The 15,637-nt window shown below is 42.3% G+C and overlaps 1 protein-coding gene across 2 annotated transcripts in view; it reads left to right on the top strand.

Moving 5' to 3' along the window:
- CRYL1 (crystallin lambda 1) overlaps positions 1-15,637 on the top strand; it is a 164,589-nt gene that overhangs the window by 138,879 nt on the left and 10,073 nt on the right. For both annotated transcript variants that reach the window (XM_059684182.1, XM_059684183.1), the window contains one exon: positions 13,917-14,022. In XM_059684182.1, coding sequence (XP_059540165.1) covers positions 13,917-14,022 — 106 coding nt within the window. The remainder of the gene's footprint in view (positions 1-13,916; positions 14,023-15,637) is intronic.

Here is a 15,637-nt window from a genome sequence, read left to right as displayed (position 1 = left end):
CAAAATCTATGAATCACAGTGAAAGCAGCCCTGATAGGGAAGTTCATAGCACTACAGGTCTACCTCAAAAAACAAGAAAAACTGGTCGTGAGTTATCTAACCCTACAACTTACAGAATTAGAAAGAGAACAACAAGAAAAGTCCAGAACAAGTAGAACAGCGGTTCTCAACATGTGGGTCACAACCCCTTTGGGGGTTGAATGACCCTTTCACAGGGGTTGCCTAAGACCATCAGAAAACACATATATAATTACATATTGTTTACAGTAGCAAAATTACAGTTATGAAGTAGCAACAAAAATAATTTTATGGTTGGAGGTCACCACAACATGAGGAACTGTATTAAAGGGTCGCAGCATTAGGAAGGTTGAGAACCACTGGAGTAGAAGAAAGGAAATAATAAAGATCAGAGCAGAAATAAATGACATAGAGACAAAAAGAAATTCAAAATATCAATAAAACCAAGAGCTGATTCTTCAAAAGGAAAACCAAGATTGATGAACCTCTAGTGAGGCTCACCAGGAAACAGTAAGAGAGGAACCAAATAAACAAAATCAGAAATGAAATAGGTGAAGTAACAACTGACCCCACAGAAATACAAAGGATTGTAATAAAATACTATGAACCACTTTACTCCAACAAACAGGATGACCTGGACATTTTTCTAGAAAAATACAACCAGTTTCCTTTCAAAACTCAATCAGGAAGAATCAGAAAACATGAATAGGCTGATAAGTACTGATGAAATTGAAATAATAATAATAATAATAATAATAATAATAATAATAATAAATAATAAACTCCTAGCAAACAAAAGACCTGATCCAGATGATTCACAGGGGAGTTTTACCAATTATTCAAAGAAAAACTAACACTTCTACTCAAACTATTCCAAAAAATTTAAGAGGAAGGAACACTTCCTGCCAGGGTCTTTTCCACATCTAGAAGGGTCCCGGAATCTGGAGAAGCCTGCGACGCAAATTAAATAAACGATATGAAATATAAATTTGGGAGGCATTTTGGGGGAACCAGGGGAGGCTTAACTTTAGTAACTAAATTCCCTGAATCTCCAGTCCCAGGGTTTTTTTATTAACACATTTTGCCCTATAGCAAAGCAGATGTACATATCAAAGGTAAGGTTTGGTAAACAGTAAAAGATGATCAGGTTTGGGGAACTGCCTTCAGCTGTCGGGCAGCAGTCAATAATATATGCAGATCTTCTTTTTAAATTGCTGCCTGGCATCTACGGAATCAGTCTGCAGCAAGCTTCTTTCTGGGCCAACAGTTCTTTGAGTCCCCTTTCCAATTACTGTCCCTTGTGACATGACAGCAATGATATTCCAGTTCCGGATGGTGGATAAATGGTGAGCAAATGCAGGTCTGACCTTCTTTGGCTTGTCCTGGGCAACCTGTAGCGACGCACAGCTGCTGACTGCTAGCATGACAAGGCATCTTCACCATCCCCCATCTCTGGACTGTTTCTCCTCTCTGATGAGCATGTTGCTTGGGGCCACTGCTATCTGTGGCTGGAGTAGTCTGGTCAGTTCCTCTCTTAGATCCATTGTTGCAGGAATTCACATGGGCTTCGAGGAGTTTTCTAGAAATATACAAGCATATTCTTGACCAAAGGTTAATAAAGGGACCTTTCTATAAACTAGACTTGGGATCTTTTCATTTTTTCAAACCATTTCCCTTTGGCTTATTCTGACACCGTGTGTGTCTTGCAATCAGCATTACAAGTGAAGAAATTTTAAAGTAAAAAATTTAAGTAATTAAGACTAACAGGAGATTACTCCACTATCCTCCCTTTTTTGTTTTAAATATTATTAAGAGGCTTTTGGAAATCTTGCAGTGCAGTCTTTAAAGCTTTTAATTTAATTCTTTGCATAGAAATATGACTGCTCTGGATTCATTGCATGTTAAGCAGCTTTATTATGAGATGAACCATCAGTAAAAAATTAGTTAATGCTCCAGGAATAGTTTCCTGACCAGTACAACTAAGTTCTCTTGAATACTCACTTATTTCAATTTGCCAATTTAAATTAGTCTGAAAAAAGGCTTATTCTTCAACTTAATTTGTCCTTGGCTGTGGACAGTAAATAACACTATCTGAATTTCTGTTACCAGTCTTTGAGTAAATTCACATAAGCTTTGTTTAAGGAGGCAAAGTTCAAATTATTTACTTTTCTTTTTGAGGCCTAATACATTGACTTTAAATTACAGTTTTCTAGACATTTAAAGGAAACCACCCATTATTTACTCCCAGAGTAATTTCTAGGCCACATTTAGAGAGTTTCTTTTAAAAAACTTTTCTTCTTTTTTTTTTTTTACACCAGCATAACCTACATGGTTGCTTTTTAGTTGCTGACTGGTACCCTCATGCCTATACATTAAGTGACTCTCTACTTATGGTGACTATATTAGTGATCAGATTTAATGCTTGAATTATAACCTTCAGTTTACCCTGTAAATATTAGTGGAAGAGATTCTAAAATTTTTACATTTCTTCTTTTTATTAAGCTGAAATTTACTTTAAAACAGCATTCTTTTTTGCCAGTGCTCATTTGCATACACAGAGGGATTATGGGAAGTCTCAGGAACTATTTCAGAGGACTGTATTAGAATCCATTGTTTATTATTTTGGCTTCTCATATAACTGAAATCATATGAGACCTTGATTATATTTTAAAAAGCTAATTTATTAAGTAGTTAAAGTAGGCATCTTTATTGAAAAAGCAAAGTAAGCAAATATATATATTTGATTTATGAGGTATAGATGATGTCTCATCTCCCCCACCTATCTGAAGTGCAGGCTGCCAGGGCTTTTTGTCTTTTAAAATTCCGCTGTTGAATGATCTGGCTTTACTTAAGAAATATTTAGCAACTTTGCCTTGCCCTCCCTTAGAGGTAGAAATCTTTATAACATTTAACATCTATGTATATAAATAAAATATATTTATTAATTTATATTTGAAAAAGCTTTCCACGTGATTTCAAGTATATTAAATTGGCTTAATTCAAAAATATTTTCTTTAAGAAGAGAAAATAAATTCTTGAATCACTCCAGGGCCCTTGGAGTGTTCTAACATTATCTCTCAATTAAAGTCTTGAAATTTAACTTGGAAAGTTATATAAGACTAGTGGTCCAGTGCACAAAATTCGTGCATTAGGCGGGGTGTCCCTCTGCTCGCCCTGCACCCTTTCCAATCTGGGACCCCTCAGGAGATGTCTGACTGCCGGTTTAGGCCCGATCCCTGTCTAAACCGGCAGTCGGACATCCCTCTCACAATCAGGGACCGCTGGCTCCTAACCACTCACCTGCCTGCCTGCCTGATCACCCCTAACCACTCTGCTTGCCAGCCTGCTCACCCCCAACTGCCCCCCCTGCCGGCCTGATTGCCCCCAACTACCCCCCGCTTGCCAACCTCATGGCCCCCAACTGCCGCCCCCTGCCGGACTCATGGCCCCAAACTGCCCCCCCCTGCTGGCCTCATGGCCCCCAACTGCCCTCTCCTGCCAGCCTCATGGCCCCCAACTGTCCTCCCCTGCCAGCCTCATGGCCCCCAACTTCTCTCCCCTGCCAGCCTCATGGCCCCCAACTGTCCTCCCTGGCTGGCCTCATGGCCCCCAACTGCCCTCACTGGCTGGTCTCCCGGAAGGTCTCCTGGTTAATTAGCATATTACCCTTTTATTAGTATAGATAATCTTTGGGATATACATATATATATCCCAACGATTATATTATATACCTTTTATAATTATTCTAAAAGATATCAATGAAATTTAAACTAGTTTTTATATTAAAAATTTGATAGTGGCCACAGAATTAATCCTCTTTATTAATTAGACCAATAAATAACATATTTTGAACTACTAATTTCTCTTGAGAAAATACAAAAATTATTTTCTCAAAAATAAATTTCTATACTTTATGCATTTTGTTACCACAACTATATAATTTGTCCCAACTTAATTTGAACTTTAACTCTTAGAAGCCTTAAATTTTAGCTGGCTAGTTAAATACTTAGTATTTCTCAGATTAATAATAACTTCACATTTTTTAAAATGCAAGACTTTGATAGATTCAATTCTGTCTTCTAGATTTTTCATACAAGGCAAACTCAGATTAATATTTCAGCATTTTGTTATTTCAAAATACCTAGATATTTAATAAATTTTATTATTTAATTCAGTAAATTTGAAAGTTTTAAGTTGCCAATGGCTTTGGAAGCAAGCCTGGTCTATTTAGATGTAAAATAGCCACATTTTTCCTTAGAAGTTGCTGCCATGGGACAAGTTCCCTCCTTAAACAAGGAGTGAAACTAGTTTTTCCCCGGGCTACTTAGACCTTTATAATTAATATATTATCCTATATAATAAAGAGGTAATATGCAAATTAACCCTCACGCCCTTACAAGATGGCTGCCTATGACCAGGCCCGACCAAATGACTGAACAAGCAGGCTGTGTGGGGTTACCAGGCCAGCAGGGGGTTAGTGAGGGACGACCAAACGACTGAATAGCAGGCTGTGTGGCACAACCAGGCCAGCAGGGGAGGGGGAAGGGGGCAGTTGGGTGCGACCAGACCAGTAGGGGGGTCAGTGAAGGGTGACCAGGCCAGCAGGGGTGGCAGTTAAGGGTGACCAGGCCAGCAGAGGGGGTAGTTGGGGGTGACCAGGAGGGGGGGAAGTTAGGGGTGAGTAGGCCGGCGAGGGGATTGTAGTTGGAGGCGACCAGGCCGGCGGGGGGGGGGGGGGGTGGCAGTTGGGAGCAATTAGGCTGGTAGGGGGGCAGTGAGGAGCGACCAGGCCAGCAGGGGCGGGCAGTTAGGGGTGACCAGGCCAGTGGGCGGGGCAGTTAGGGATGATCAGGCAGCACGCAGAGGTAGTGAGGGATGATCAGGCAGGCAGGCAAGTGAGCAATTAGGAGCCAGCGGTCCAGGATTGTGAGAGGGATGTCTGACTGCTGGTTTCATTCAGTTGATTAAAAAATATCTAATCTTGTTTTAAGGTAGCTTCAAGTTTTCCACCATGATGATGCTTCAGCGAGCCCCTTTACATGCACAGTCTCTTCTTCTGGAATAATTCCTGGCAGCAGCTCTCCCCGTCACATTTCTACAACTTGATAGGTCTACCCAAAATGCCTCCAGAGGGTTCGACCCACACCCCTGGCCATCAGTGCAATGCATGGGATGGTGTCCCACACCCTGACCACATGTCTACTTCGTACTTCCATCTTCTCCCCCTTAGTGGCCTCTCCCAGGGCTCTGGACAGTGGGTATTTCATGGCTCTGTTGCATCAGTTAAGTGTGGTGTTCAGTCAGCTATTCTCATGCCCCATATCCAAGAAAACTTATTGGCATTGGCACAAGGCCAACCAGCTCTTCAACCCTACCACACCCTTTGAGCAACAGTGCGCAGCACTTAGCAGTCTTTTCTTTTCTGCTTATTAAAATCTTGTATTTGCCTCACCTTTCCCTGGAAGGTAGTGCAGGTGGGTTGGTCAGATTAGATATTTTTGCTCTTGCTTGGAGCAAGTTTAAGTCTATATAAATTGGGAGAGAGGACTCACAATTGTGGTTAATTTCTCATGAGAAGAAGCATGAATCATCAAGATAGTTTTAATTTAACTTCAAGATGTGTAACTATAAGAGAACTGTTGAAGATGGCGGCATAGGTAAACACCGGGAAATTGCTGCCTCCCACAACAACTTCAAAAATACAATGAAAAGACAAAACGGACATCATCCAGAACTACAGGAAGGCTGGCTGAGGGGAAATTCTACAACTAGAAGGAAAGAGAAAAGCACACAAACCCAGAGGAGCTGCGGAAGTAAAGTGCAGAGGTACCGAGGCTCGCGTGCAGAAAGGGGCTAGCGCTAGCACCTGAGGACGCGGCTGTCTTTTTGAATCAGGAGGGAGTCACAAGCTCCTGATTGCTCTGAACTCCGGTTCCGGGAAGTCTCTGGGGACCCAGGACTCATACAGGGAGAAACTGGACTGTCTGGCAGCAGGCAGAACTCTGAACTTGAGGGTGGCTTTCCCTCAGAGGTGCTTGCAGCAATTATCGGGACACTGAGACGCACAGCCCCTTGGGGCAGGGCTGAGGACCAGCCATAGCTGCTTGCTCCGCCCTTTGATTCCCTGAGACCCCGCCCCACCCAGGCTGCAGCAGAGGCTTTTGCATATGAATGCCCTGGCCCTTTGAAACCTGAAAATTACCTAACAAATTGCAGCTGGGCCAGACAGACCCAGAACTTCCAAGTGAAGGCCCAAGGCCCCACAGCAGCTTGCATTGCTTCACAGCTGGGCCTCATCAGGGCACCTCCAAACTCCAAAAAAGGAAGGGGAATCTGCAGTTCTCTTTGTAGCTCCTGCTGTGTAACCTCAGGCCGAGGCTAAATTAGCACCTCCTTAGATCCAAGAGCCAGTGTACCCAGTGGTCAGCGGGGGACCATCCGGATTACAAATCCTCAGATCCATAAGGGACACACTCAGGGCACAGACTCAGTGAGCACCAAAGCCCCACTGAAGCAAGTCTTGCCCCAGAAGGATGTCTTCAGCACAGAAGTTCTCCCACTGCAGACACAGCTGATTCTCACTGCCAATTGGCCTGGAGGTCAATTCCTCCCAGTGATCCTACAACAATCAAGGCATAACTACAACAAGACTGTGCACAAAGCCCACCAGGGGGTGCACCAAGAGTGTCCACCTCAGGTAACTGGAGAGGCTGAGCCACTGGGCCCTACAGGACACCTAGCACACAAAACCACTCTACCAACACAGGGAAGCATAAAAAATGCAGAGACAAAGAAACAGGTCACAAATGACAGAAATGGAGGAAAGCAAACAACTGGATATAGAGTTCAAAACCACGGTTATAAGGTTTTTCAAGAATTTTATGGAAACCGCTGATAAATTTAGTGAGACCCTGGAGGATATGAAAAAAGACCAACTAGAAATTAAGCATACACTGACTGAAATAAAGAATAATATACAGAGATTCAACAGCAGACAAGAGGATCCCAAGAATCAAGTCAAAGATTTGAAATATGAAGAAACAAAAAAGACCCAACCGAAAAGAAAAAAGATTCCAAAAATATGAAGATAGTGTAAGGAGCCTCTGGGACAACTTCAAGCGTACCAACATCAGAATTAGAGGGGTACCAGAAGAAGAGAGAGGACAAGATATTGAAAACCTATTTGAAGAAATAATGACAGAAAACTTCCCCTACCTGGTGAAAGAAATAGACTTACAAGTCCAGGAAGCGCAGAGAACCCCAAACAAAAGGAACCCAAAGAGGACCACACCAAGACACATCATAATTAAAATGCCAAGAGCAAAAGACAAAGAGAGAATCTTAAAAGCAGCAAGAGAAAGACAGTCAGTTATCTACAAGGGAGTACCCATACGACTATCAGCTGATTTCTCACCATGGAGAAACCATGGAGGCCAGAAGAGAGTGGCAAGAAATATTGAAAGTGATGAATGCCGAGAAGCTACAACCAAGATTACTTTATCCAGCAAAGCTATCATTCAGAATTGAAGGTCAGATAAAGAGCTTCACAGATAAGAAAAAGCTAAAGGAGTTCATTACCACCAAACCAGCATTATATGAAATGGTGAAAGGTATTCTTTAAGAAGAGGAAGAAAAAAAAGGAATTCTTACCATTTGCCACAGCATGGATGGAACTGGAGAGCGGATAAATACCACATGATCTCACTCATTTGTGGAATATAATGAACAACATAAACTGATGAACAAGGAATGATCCAGAGACGGAGAGGCATTGATTGGACTGTCGGGCCTTGGAGGGAAGGTAGGGGAGGGTGGGGGTAAGGGGGAAAGATCAACCAAAGGACTTATATGCAAGCATATAGGCCTAACCAATGGACACGGACAATGGGGGGGTGAGGGCATGAGTGGGGGGGAGGGTAGGGAGTAACGTGGGGATAAGGACACATATGTAATATCTTAATCAATTAAAAAATATATTAAAAAATAAAGATGATGATTGAAAAATAATTGGACTATACAATTATGCAAACTGAATAAAAATGTGAAAATAATGCAATAACAATAATAATATAATAATGGGATTTATTTTGCTGGACAGTCAGAGATTTCTGGCAAATTTCTGTTCTCTACCATCCTATTGGCTGCCAAATATTCCAAATGAATTCTTCCTCCCATAATTGTACTTTACTGGAAAAATTTGTGAAGTATTGGAGTTAGTTCTTACTTCTTTTTTAAAAACAGAACTTGTTTGTGTATCTAAAAAAAAAAAAATGTGTAACTATAGTATCTCAGTGTTATTCAGAAGGATTCTAGGGCTGGGTGTTTTCCAAAAAAGAAAGTCCAGCACCCCTCACTCATACATGAGTTATTTCTATACTAGTGATTATTCTTGTCCAGCCCATCTTTAAAACCTCTTTGGAGATGGGGCACTCACTCAAGGTTAAGTTTGTTCTGTCCTTGCTCTAACTAGAAATTGAGTTGGGCTCTCTTCCTGTGTAGCCCCTTCTCCTTGGCTTCTGGTTGCAGTGACACTGAACAAGTCCACTGCCTGCTTCATGCCTTTTAATGCTTCATTGCATTATCTAACATTTACCTAAGATACAACTTTGTCTGGCTTCCGTTTCCCAGTTAAGACAGTGGATTGACTCCCTACAGCTTTGGTTGGGGAGGGGTGGAAGGACTTGTACATGACCTAGGTAGCAAGGTCCTGGGGTAGCAGTTCTGTGTTTGTGGTAGTGATGGCAGTGGCGAAGTTACAGTAGTATTTTCACAGAAAAACTTGAAAATTCAGGGCCAAATGTGGCAAAAAGTAGAGTGAAACAAAATAGGAGATCAAAAGCTAAGGATGAGTAAAAAAAAGAACTGGACACAGAAAGATGGAATGAAGAAACATCAGAACAGTAAATGAAAATGAGGGAATGCAAAATATGTGAATTGAGTAAGAAAACTTAATATGAGAATGGGGTTATTAGAGAGAAGGAAAAAGAATTCTATATAGCTTATAATCAATACAGGAAATATGGGAGATTCATTCATCAAATGTCTCACCCTTAAACTCTGCAAGACTCCCCTGTCTCCCCCTTTCTCCGTGTCTATCCAAAAGATCAAGAACCACTGCACCCATCAACTTTTTGCCAGTTGTTAATCATTAGATGTGTCTTCTGTCCTTTCACCACCAACTTCTCTATCTCCTGTGACGATCGGCTTGTCTAGGCCAGATACTCATCAAACACAAGTCTGAATGTTGTTGTAGAGGTATTTTGTGGATATGATTAGTATCTATAATCTGTTTAATTAAAGAGGATTATTCACAATCATCTGGGAAAGCTTTATCCCATCAGTTGAAAGGCCTGAAGAGCAGAACCAAGGTTTCCACCATCAGCGAGTGCCTGCCCCACATTTCAGACTTGCCAGTGCCTGCAATTGCAAAAGCCAATTCCTTTTTCCACATATATAACCTACTGGTTCTGTCTTTCTGGTAGGACCCTGACAGTTAATTATACTTAAGGTTTGTATCACAGTAATTTAGTACTTTATTAACCATGTTGTATTTGCTCTTTACTGGTCGGTGGTAGTCTTGTGCCATGTCCCTCCATACCTTTTCCAAAGCATGCCAGGTGCAGTGTGTGCCCCGGCCATGAGTTTGTGTTGGTTGATTGTGGTAAGTCTTAGATTTTAATTAAAGGAAGTAGAAGCTAGAAGTTTTTTCAATAAAGGGGATTCCTTACCACTTGGGCTGGGCTCTCCTGGCCTTTTGATTTTTTAAGATGTGATGCAACCAGATTTTGAACTAATAGTGATCTAAGTCACTCTGTATAAGTTTTAGGAACCTTTTAACCACATGGGGCTTTCCTTTGTGTGACTTGAGAATTTTACCATGAAATGGAGGAATTATTGATAGCTATATAGACAAATGTTGGTTGAACCGTAGACACCATGGAGTGGGGTAGGGTTTCAAACTTTAAACAGTGTGTAGGGTACTGTTTCCAATGAATTGTTTATCAGATCCATGGGTTCCACTCAAGCACTTACTTCTGCCCTTTATACCATCACTAGGCCCGGTCCACGAGATTCGTGCACTCTGTGAACCTGGCTTCTGGCTGAGTGGCGCTCTGGCTGTGGGAGTGCTCTTACCACCAGGGGGCAGCTCCTGCATTGAGCATCTGCCCCCTGGTGGTCAGTGTGTGTCATAGCGACTGGCCATTCCACTGTTCGGTCAATTTGCTTATTAGCTTTTTATTATATAAGATGATTATTTATTGTAATTAATCCTAGATAATATTAACACTTAGGCCACAAATAACACGAAGGCTCTGGGTATGCTGGAGTGGAAAAGTAATTTTCCTCCCACCTTTCTAAATTCTTCTGGCTAACTTAGTAATCAAATTAACATGAGACAGGTTAATAGGAGAAAAATGACCAAATTTATTATGGATGTACATTACATGGGTTCCACAGAATATGGGGCTTGAGGACACACTGGGCAGTTAGGCTTATATGCCATTCTGGACCGAGGAGCGGGAGGCAGGGCTCTGGGACTCCAAAGGAGAAGCAGGCAACTCACAAGTAGATGAGAAAGAGCAAAGTTGTGGTCAACAAATTCTTGCTGGGCCACCCAGAAACCATGGGACACAGGAGGGAAGTCCAATTAACAGGGTTTTGCTTGTATCCTCTCTGTCTGCCACTTATTTCACATATGCTGAGGTGAATATGCTAGGTTCCCGTCTTAAAGCAGGTTTTCCTATCTGAATTCCTTTTGGCAGGTAAAGTAGGAGGATCAAAGTTTCTGAGTCTCCTGTTTCTTAAAAATAACCAACTTGAAATAATCAATATCCCAAAAGGCATATTTTGGGGTGGCAAACTCTGCTCTGCCTCAGAGGAATAACACAATTAAGCAACTTGAGCTTCAAAACGTGCTAACCAGCCTGGCCAGAGTCGCTCAGTTGGTTGAGCATAGTCTGTGCACCGAAAGGTGGCTGGTTCGATTGCCAGTCAGGGCACGTACCTAGGTTGTGGTTTTGATCCCCAATCACGGGAGCATGCAGAAGGCAATTGATGTTTCTCTCTCACATCAATGCTCCTCTCTCTCTCTTTCTCCCATCCTCTCTCTAAGCATGTCCTTGTGTGAAGATTAACACCCCCCCCCAAAAAAAAATATCCTAACTATGAACCTTTTATTCAGTGCTGAGTACAGCAGGGATGAACTTGTTTGTCTCAGTGAGGTGAAATCCTAATGAGTGAGCATCTCAGCTGAATCACTTCTGACTCTTTTTTCCTCTGGATTTAATTTCTGGATAAAAATGGAAACTTAGAGAAATCTACTTAAGTAATGCAAATGTGGCTGGTATCTTCCCTGACAAAAGTCAATCTTTACCTTAACTAAAAATTATATGACTGCTCTTATGTAACTGCGTTTAGTACTTTGGAATGTCAGACAGACCCCATGGGCATAACCAATGGGAGACCACAAATCCTCTCTCTTTTTACAATATGTTTTTATTTATTTTTTATAGAGAGGAAGGGAGAGAGATAGAGAATTTGAACCATCAATGAGAAACATCGATCAGCTGTCTCCTACATTCCCCCTATTGGGGATCGAGCCTGCAACCAAGGTACATGCCTGTGACTGGAATCGAACCCAGGATCCTTCAGTCCTCACTCAATGCTCTATCCACTGAGCCAAACCAGTTAGGGCCATAAATTCTCTTTGTTATTGTTATCATGTTAATTGTTGACTGTTAACTATCCTGTACCCACCTATGTAAAAGATATATGTGTCTATCATTTTACTTTTTATCCAATCCCAGAGGGCCCCTACCACCTTTTCCTTTCTCCTGCCTTCCTAATCTATCACCAATGGATTTAATGTAACCCACTTGCATCTCTTATTTTTATAATGTATTAAATAAGGTGCAAAACTTCCATCCTCTGGAGCATTATCCCAATCCACTGAGATTTTGCTTCCTGGCAATTGTCGACAGTTTGGCTCAAATAAACTCACAAAAATTCTCTATAGATTTGAATGTTTTTTACATTGATATCACAAAAGAATGCACAGTATGATTCTGTTTTGAAGAAGATGAAAATAGATAAAAAGCACACTTTATTTTTATGAATATAAACATAGATGGCAAATTTTAAAAGAAATGATTATTACAAAAGTCAGATATTTATTATTGGGAAGGATATGATCAGGAAGATGGGCGCGGTGGTGGTTAGAGGGGTTGCTTTGTAATTAATTATTCTTTGAACAGTATATTCATGGTTTGTGCATGTCTTTGTTTATCTCTCACACACAAAACTAGATGGAGAATGGTTCACACAAACAAAGTTTCTCCTCACACTAAACCGCGCTTGCCCCTTGTGGGTGGTTCTGTCTTCTTGGTTCTTCAGCTCCAGCTCTCCCCACCCCTCCCCAGGGAGGTCCAGACACCCACATAGACCTGAGACTGCTGGTATTTCTCTCTCAGCAGCTGGGCTGCAGGTCATAGAGGTTGAAGGTACAAACTCCCTTTCTACCTCTTGGGTGACTTTGAAGTCTGGGACTTGAGAAGTCACCTGGTTCGGAGGAGGAGGGGCAGCAGTTCCTGAGCATGGAGGGCCTGGCCCAGACTCCCCAAAGCCATCTGGAGGGAAAAGGGCTCCTCCCTATTGGCCATGAAGCCATGGTGAACCTGTGATTAAACCCCTGCCTCTCCCCAGGCACCCTCTCCAACCAGACAGCTGGCAGCCCTTCAAGGAGAGGTAAAGGCTTTGCGCTGTAACCCAGAGTAACAGGCCACGTAGGGGAGGCCACATGTCTGAGCCTGTTCTCAGGAGCTGGATGGACACTTTGAGTGGGTGTACCCTGGAGGTAGGGGCAGAACTGACTTTCCTGCCACCGAGCGCTTCATCCTCCTTCCCCTGGGACCTCGCTGCACTGGGGACCACCAGCTAAGGGTTGCCTGTGGAAGAGGTATCAGCACTACAGCACAGTGAGTGGCCTCTTACAGAGGCAGGAGCTATGTCTGTGCCCGCAGTACTCTATTTGTGAAAGAAACCACCCAGGAGATAGGGGCTGGAGGTTTCAGAGTCATTCTTCTGTTCTGACCAGTGAAGATTCAGGGAACACATGACAGCCTCCCCCATGTCTGTCTTCCTGACAGCTGAAATGGCCAAGGTGAAAATATCTTCAGATGGAGACTGAGCTGTCAGTGAAGGGCCTAATGATATAGATATTTCTAATGCATCCCTGTTCCTCACCGGTGAGGAACAGATCAGGTCACACCGCTGGGCAATTTGACATACAACCTAAAAGCCTAACAAAGTGCCTCTTGCTTTGCAATTCACATTTGTAAAAGATTCTAGGGCTCCACCTTTGCAAATAAACACCCTGTTCTGAGCTGCATTTCATCAAAGAATATCATTCTTTACAAACTCGTTAAAAACTAAACAAGGCCAGGCTTGCAGGCAGGCACAGTCTGGAGAGCAACTTCACAGTTCTTTTGATGGCTCCAGTCTTACAGCCCCAGTTCTTAACAAACGTGCAGAAAATCCTTCTTGCCCTTTTCCCAGTACCCCCTTCACTTTTTCCCTTTCCCTTCTTCCTCTCCCCGTTTGACAGAGCTGCAAGTGAGACATGGGTTATGGGTGGAGAAGAGAAGACAGTGGAATTGGGCACAGTATGAGAGAAGGTTGATTATAGCTGTGGAAAAAGTGAATTGGTATTTGACATTTCACAGATAGTCTCTTTTCAGAATCTGTTCCGACATCTTAGTTTCATCATGAAAAATTTCATGAAAACACTTACAGTGCTAGGAGAGTATTTTGGGATCCTGCCCCAGTTAGGATGAAAATGATGGTAAGAGAATGGTCTTTCCAGAGGACTCATCCATATGCCACCCCCTTTCTTCATTTAGGAAGGAATAGTGTCTCCGAGCGACTTGGACCTCGTCATGTCTCACGGCCTAGGCCTCCGGTATGCATTCATTGGACCCCTGGAAACCATGCATCTCAATGCAGAAGGTAGGGGCTCAGATGGGAATTTTATGCAGTGTAGTGTTTTCATGGGTTTTGTAAACAATCAAAGGTTGTCTTTTCTTACAACTGAATAGAACTGGTATTGTGTACAGGAGACAATGGCCAGCCCTGCTCATTCACAGGTAGGGGTAGGGCAGTGGCTGTGTCCCAGGATGTAAGTGGCTGTGTCCCATGGACCTCAGGGCTCTGTGTAGAGCAGCACTCAGGTGAGGCCTGGAAGGAGAGGTGAGCAATGTTATGGAAACTTTGCCGCATGTCATCCAGCCTGATAGAAGATAAAGTGGTATTTTCCTGAGGAAGATAATGAAATTATTTAGTAGCAAGAAAAAAAAAAGTAGGAAATAACCACATGGACCTCTGCTGGACTTACCTTCTGCCTAAACATGGGCAGCTTGCAATTGTGACTTGCTCATCTGTGGGCTTCTTTCCAAAAGCTGGGGTGTCACGAGGGAGGGGCTTCTACAGGAAAAGGGGCTGGTGTTCTTGGTTCGTGGCCGGGCTAGGCCATCAGTTACCCTGGAGCCACCTCAAAGGGACTGGTAACTCTAAAAGCAAGGTCACTTGAGATGGGTGAGAAGCTTCCAAGAATGAAACTGTCCACCAGATTTTAAGCCATTTAAAAAGAAGACATCATTTGAAAAACAAATAATAAAACCTACACCAAATTAAAACAATGAATCAGAAAATCTGGGGAAATGTCAACTAAATAATATGATAGCTGTCTCTTGGTGTTGTAATTATAAATAACTTGTATTACCTTTTTACTTTTCTATGTTGTAATAAATTTCTATAATTATTGTATGTTGTTTTTAAAATTTATATTATTAACTTGTAAAACATATGCAGAAAAAGAAAAAGAATATTGTATTCAGTTCCATGGTCTACATTTAACAAAAATATCGAGAAATGGAAGCTGATCCAGTGTGTGTGTGTGTGTGTGCCGCATGTGCCTGTATTTGTCCATGACTTTTGTGGGGGTGGAATCAGAATGAAAGACTGGAAATGGCACGAAGACAGGTTTGCAGTCAGGACATGGCAGGGAGAACTTTCTGTTAAGTGGAACTGATGTAGAAGGAGAGGCCATGCCGTGGGTGGGGGAGCCTTGCTGCTGGAGGCTGGTCCTCACATGTGCGGATGTTTGAATGTTGACAGGAGTCTCACAGTGAGGTTGGAAGTTGGAGCAGATGACCTCTGGGGAGTCTGCCATAGACTTTATAATTCCACGAGGGTTTGGTAATACATCAGTTAATTTTCACAACAGTAATTAATTAAATACAATTTCCAGTGGATAATCCCAGGCAGTTTTACCAGATGTATTGCACACAGCAGGTGCACACCTGGTTCCTTGGATGGGTTAATAGGGTGTCATGCAAATGTGGTTCAATAGGTGACTTGATTCTTCCTTAACACCCAGCTGAGAGCAACTGAAGAGGGGGGACTCTCACCTAGCACCCACATGTTACTTGTGTGGTAGAATAACAGTTGAACATAGGAGGGTAATGTAAAGACACAGGCTTTATTAAAGTGAAACCAGAGTTTTGAAGTATCATTAAAATAAAGTCTTGCATAATTTTGAATGTTTTTTTGTAAACCAGAACCT

Source organism: Myotis daubentonii, chromosome 2 (assembly GCF_963259705.1).
Source record: "Myotis daubentonii chromosome 2, mMyoDau2.1, whole genome shotgun sequence".
Lineage (NCBI taxonomy): Eukaryota > Metazoa > Chordata > Mammalia > Chiroptera > Vespertilionidae > Myotis > Myotis daubentonii.
This window is presented reverse-complemented; position numbering and strand designations above follow the sequence as displayed.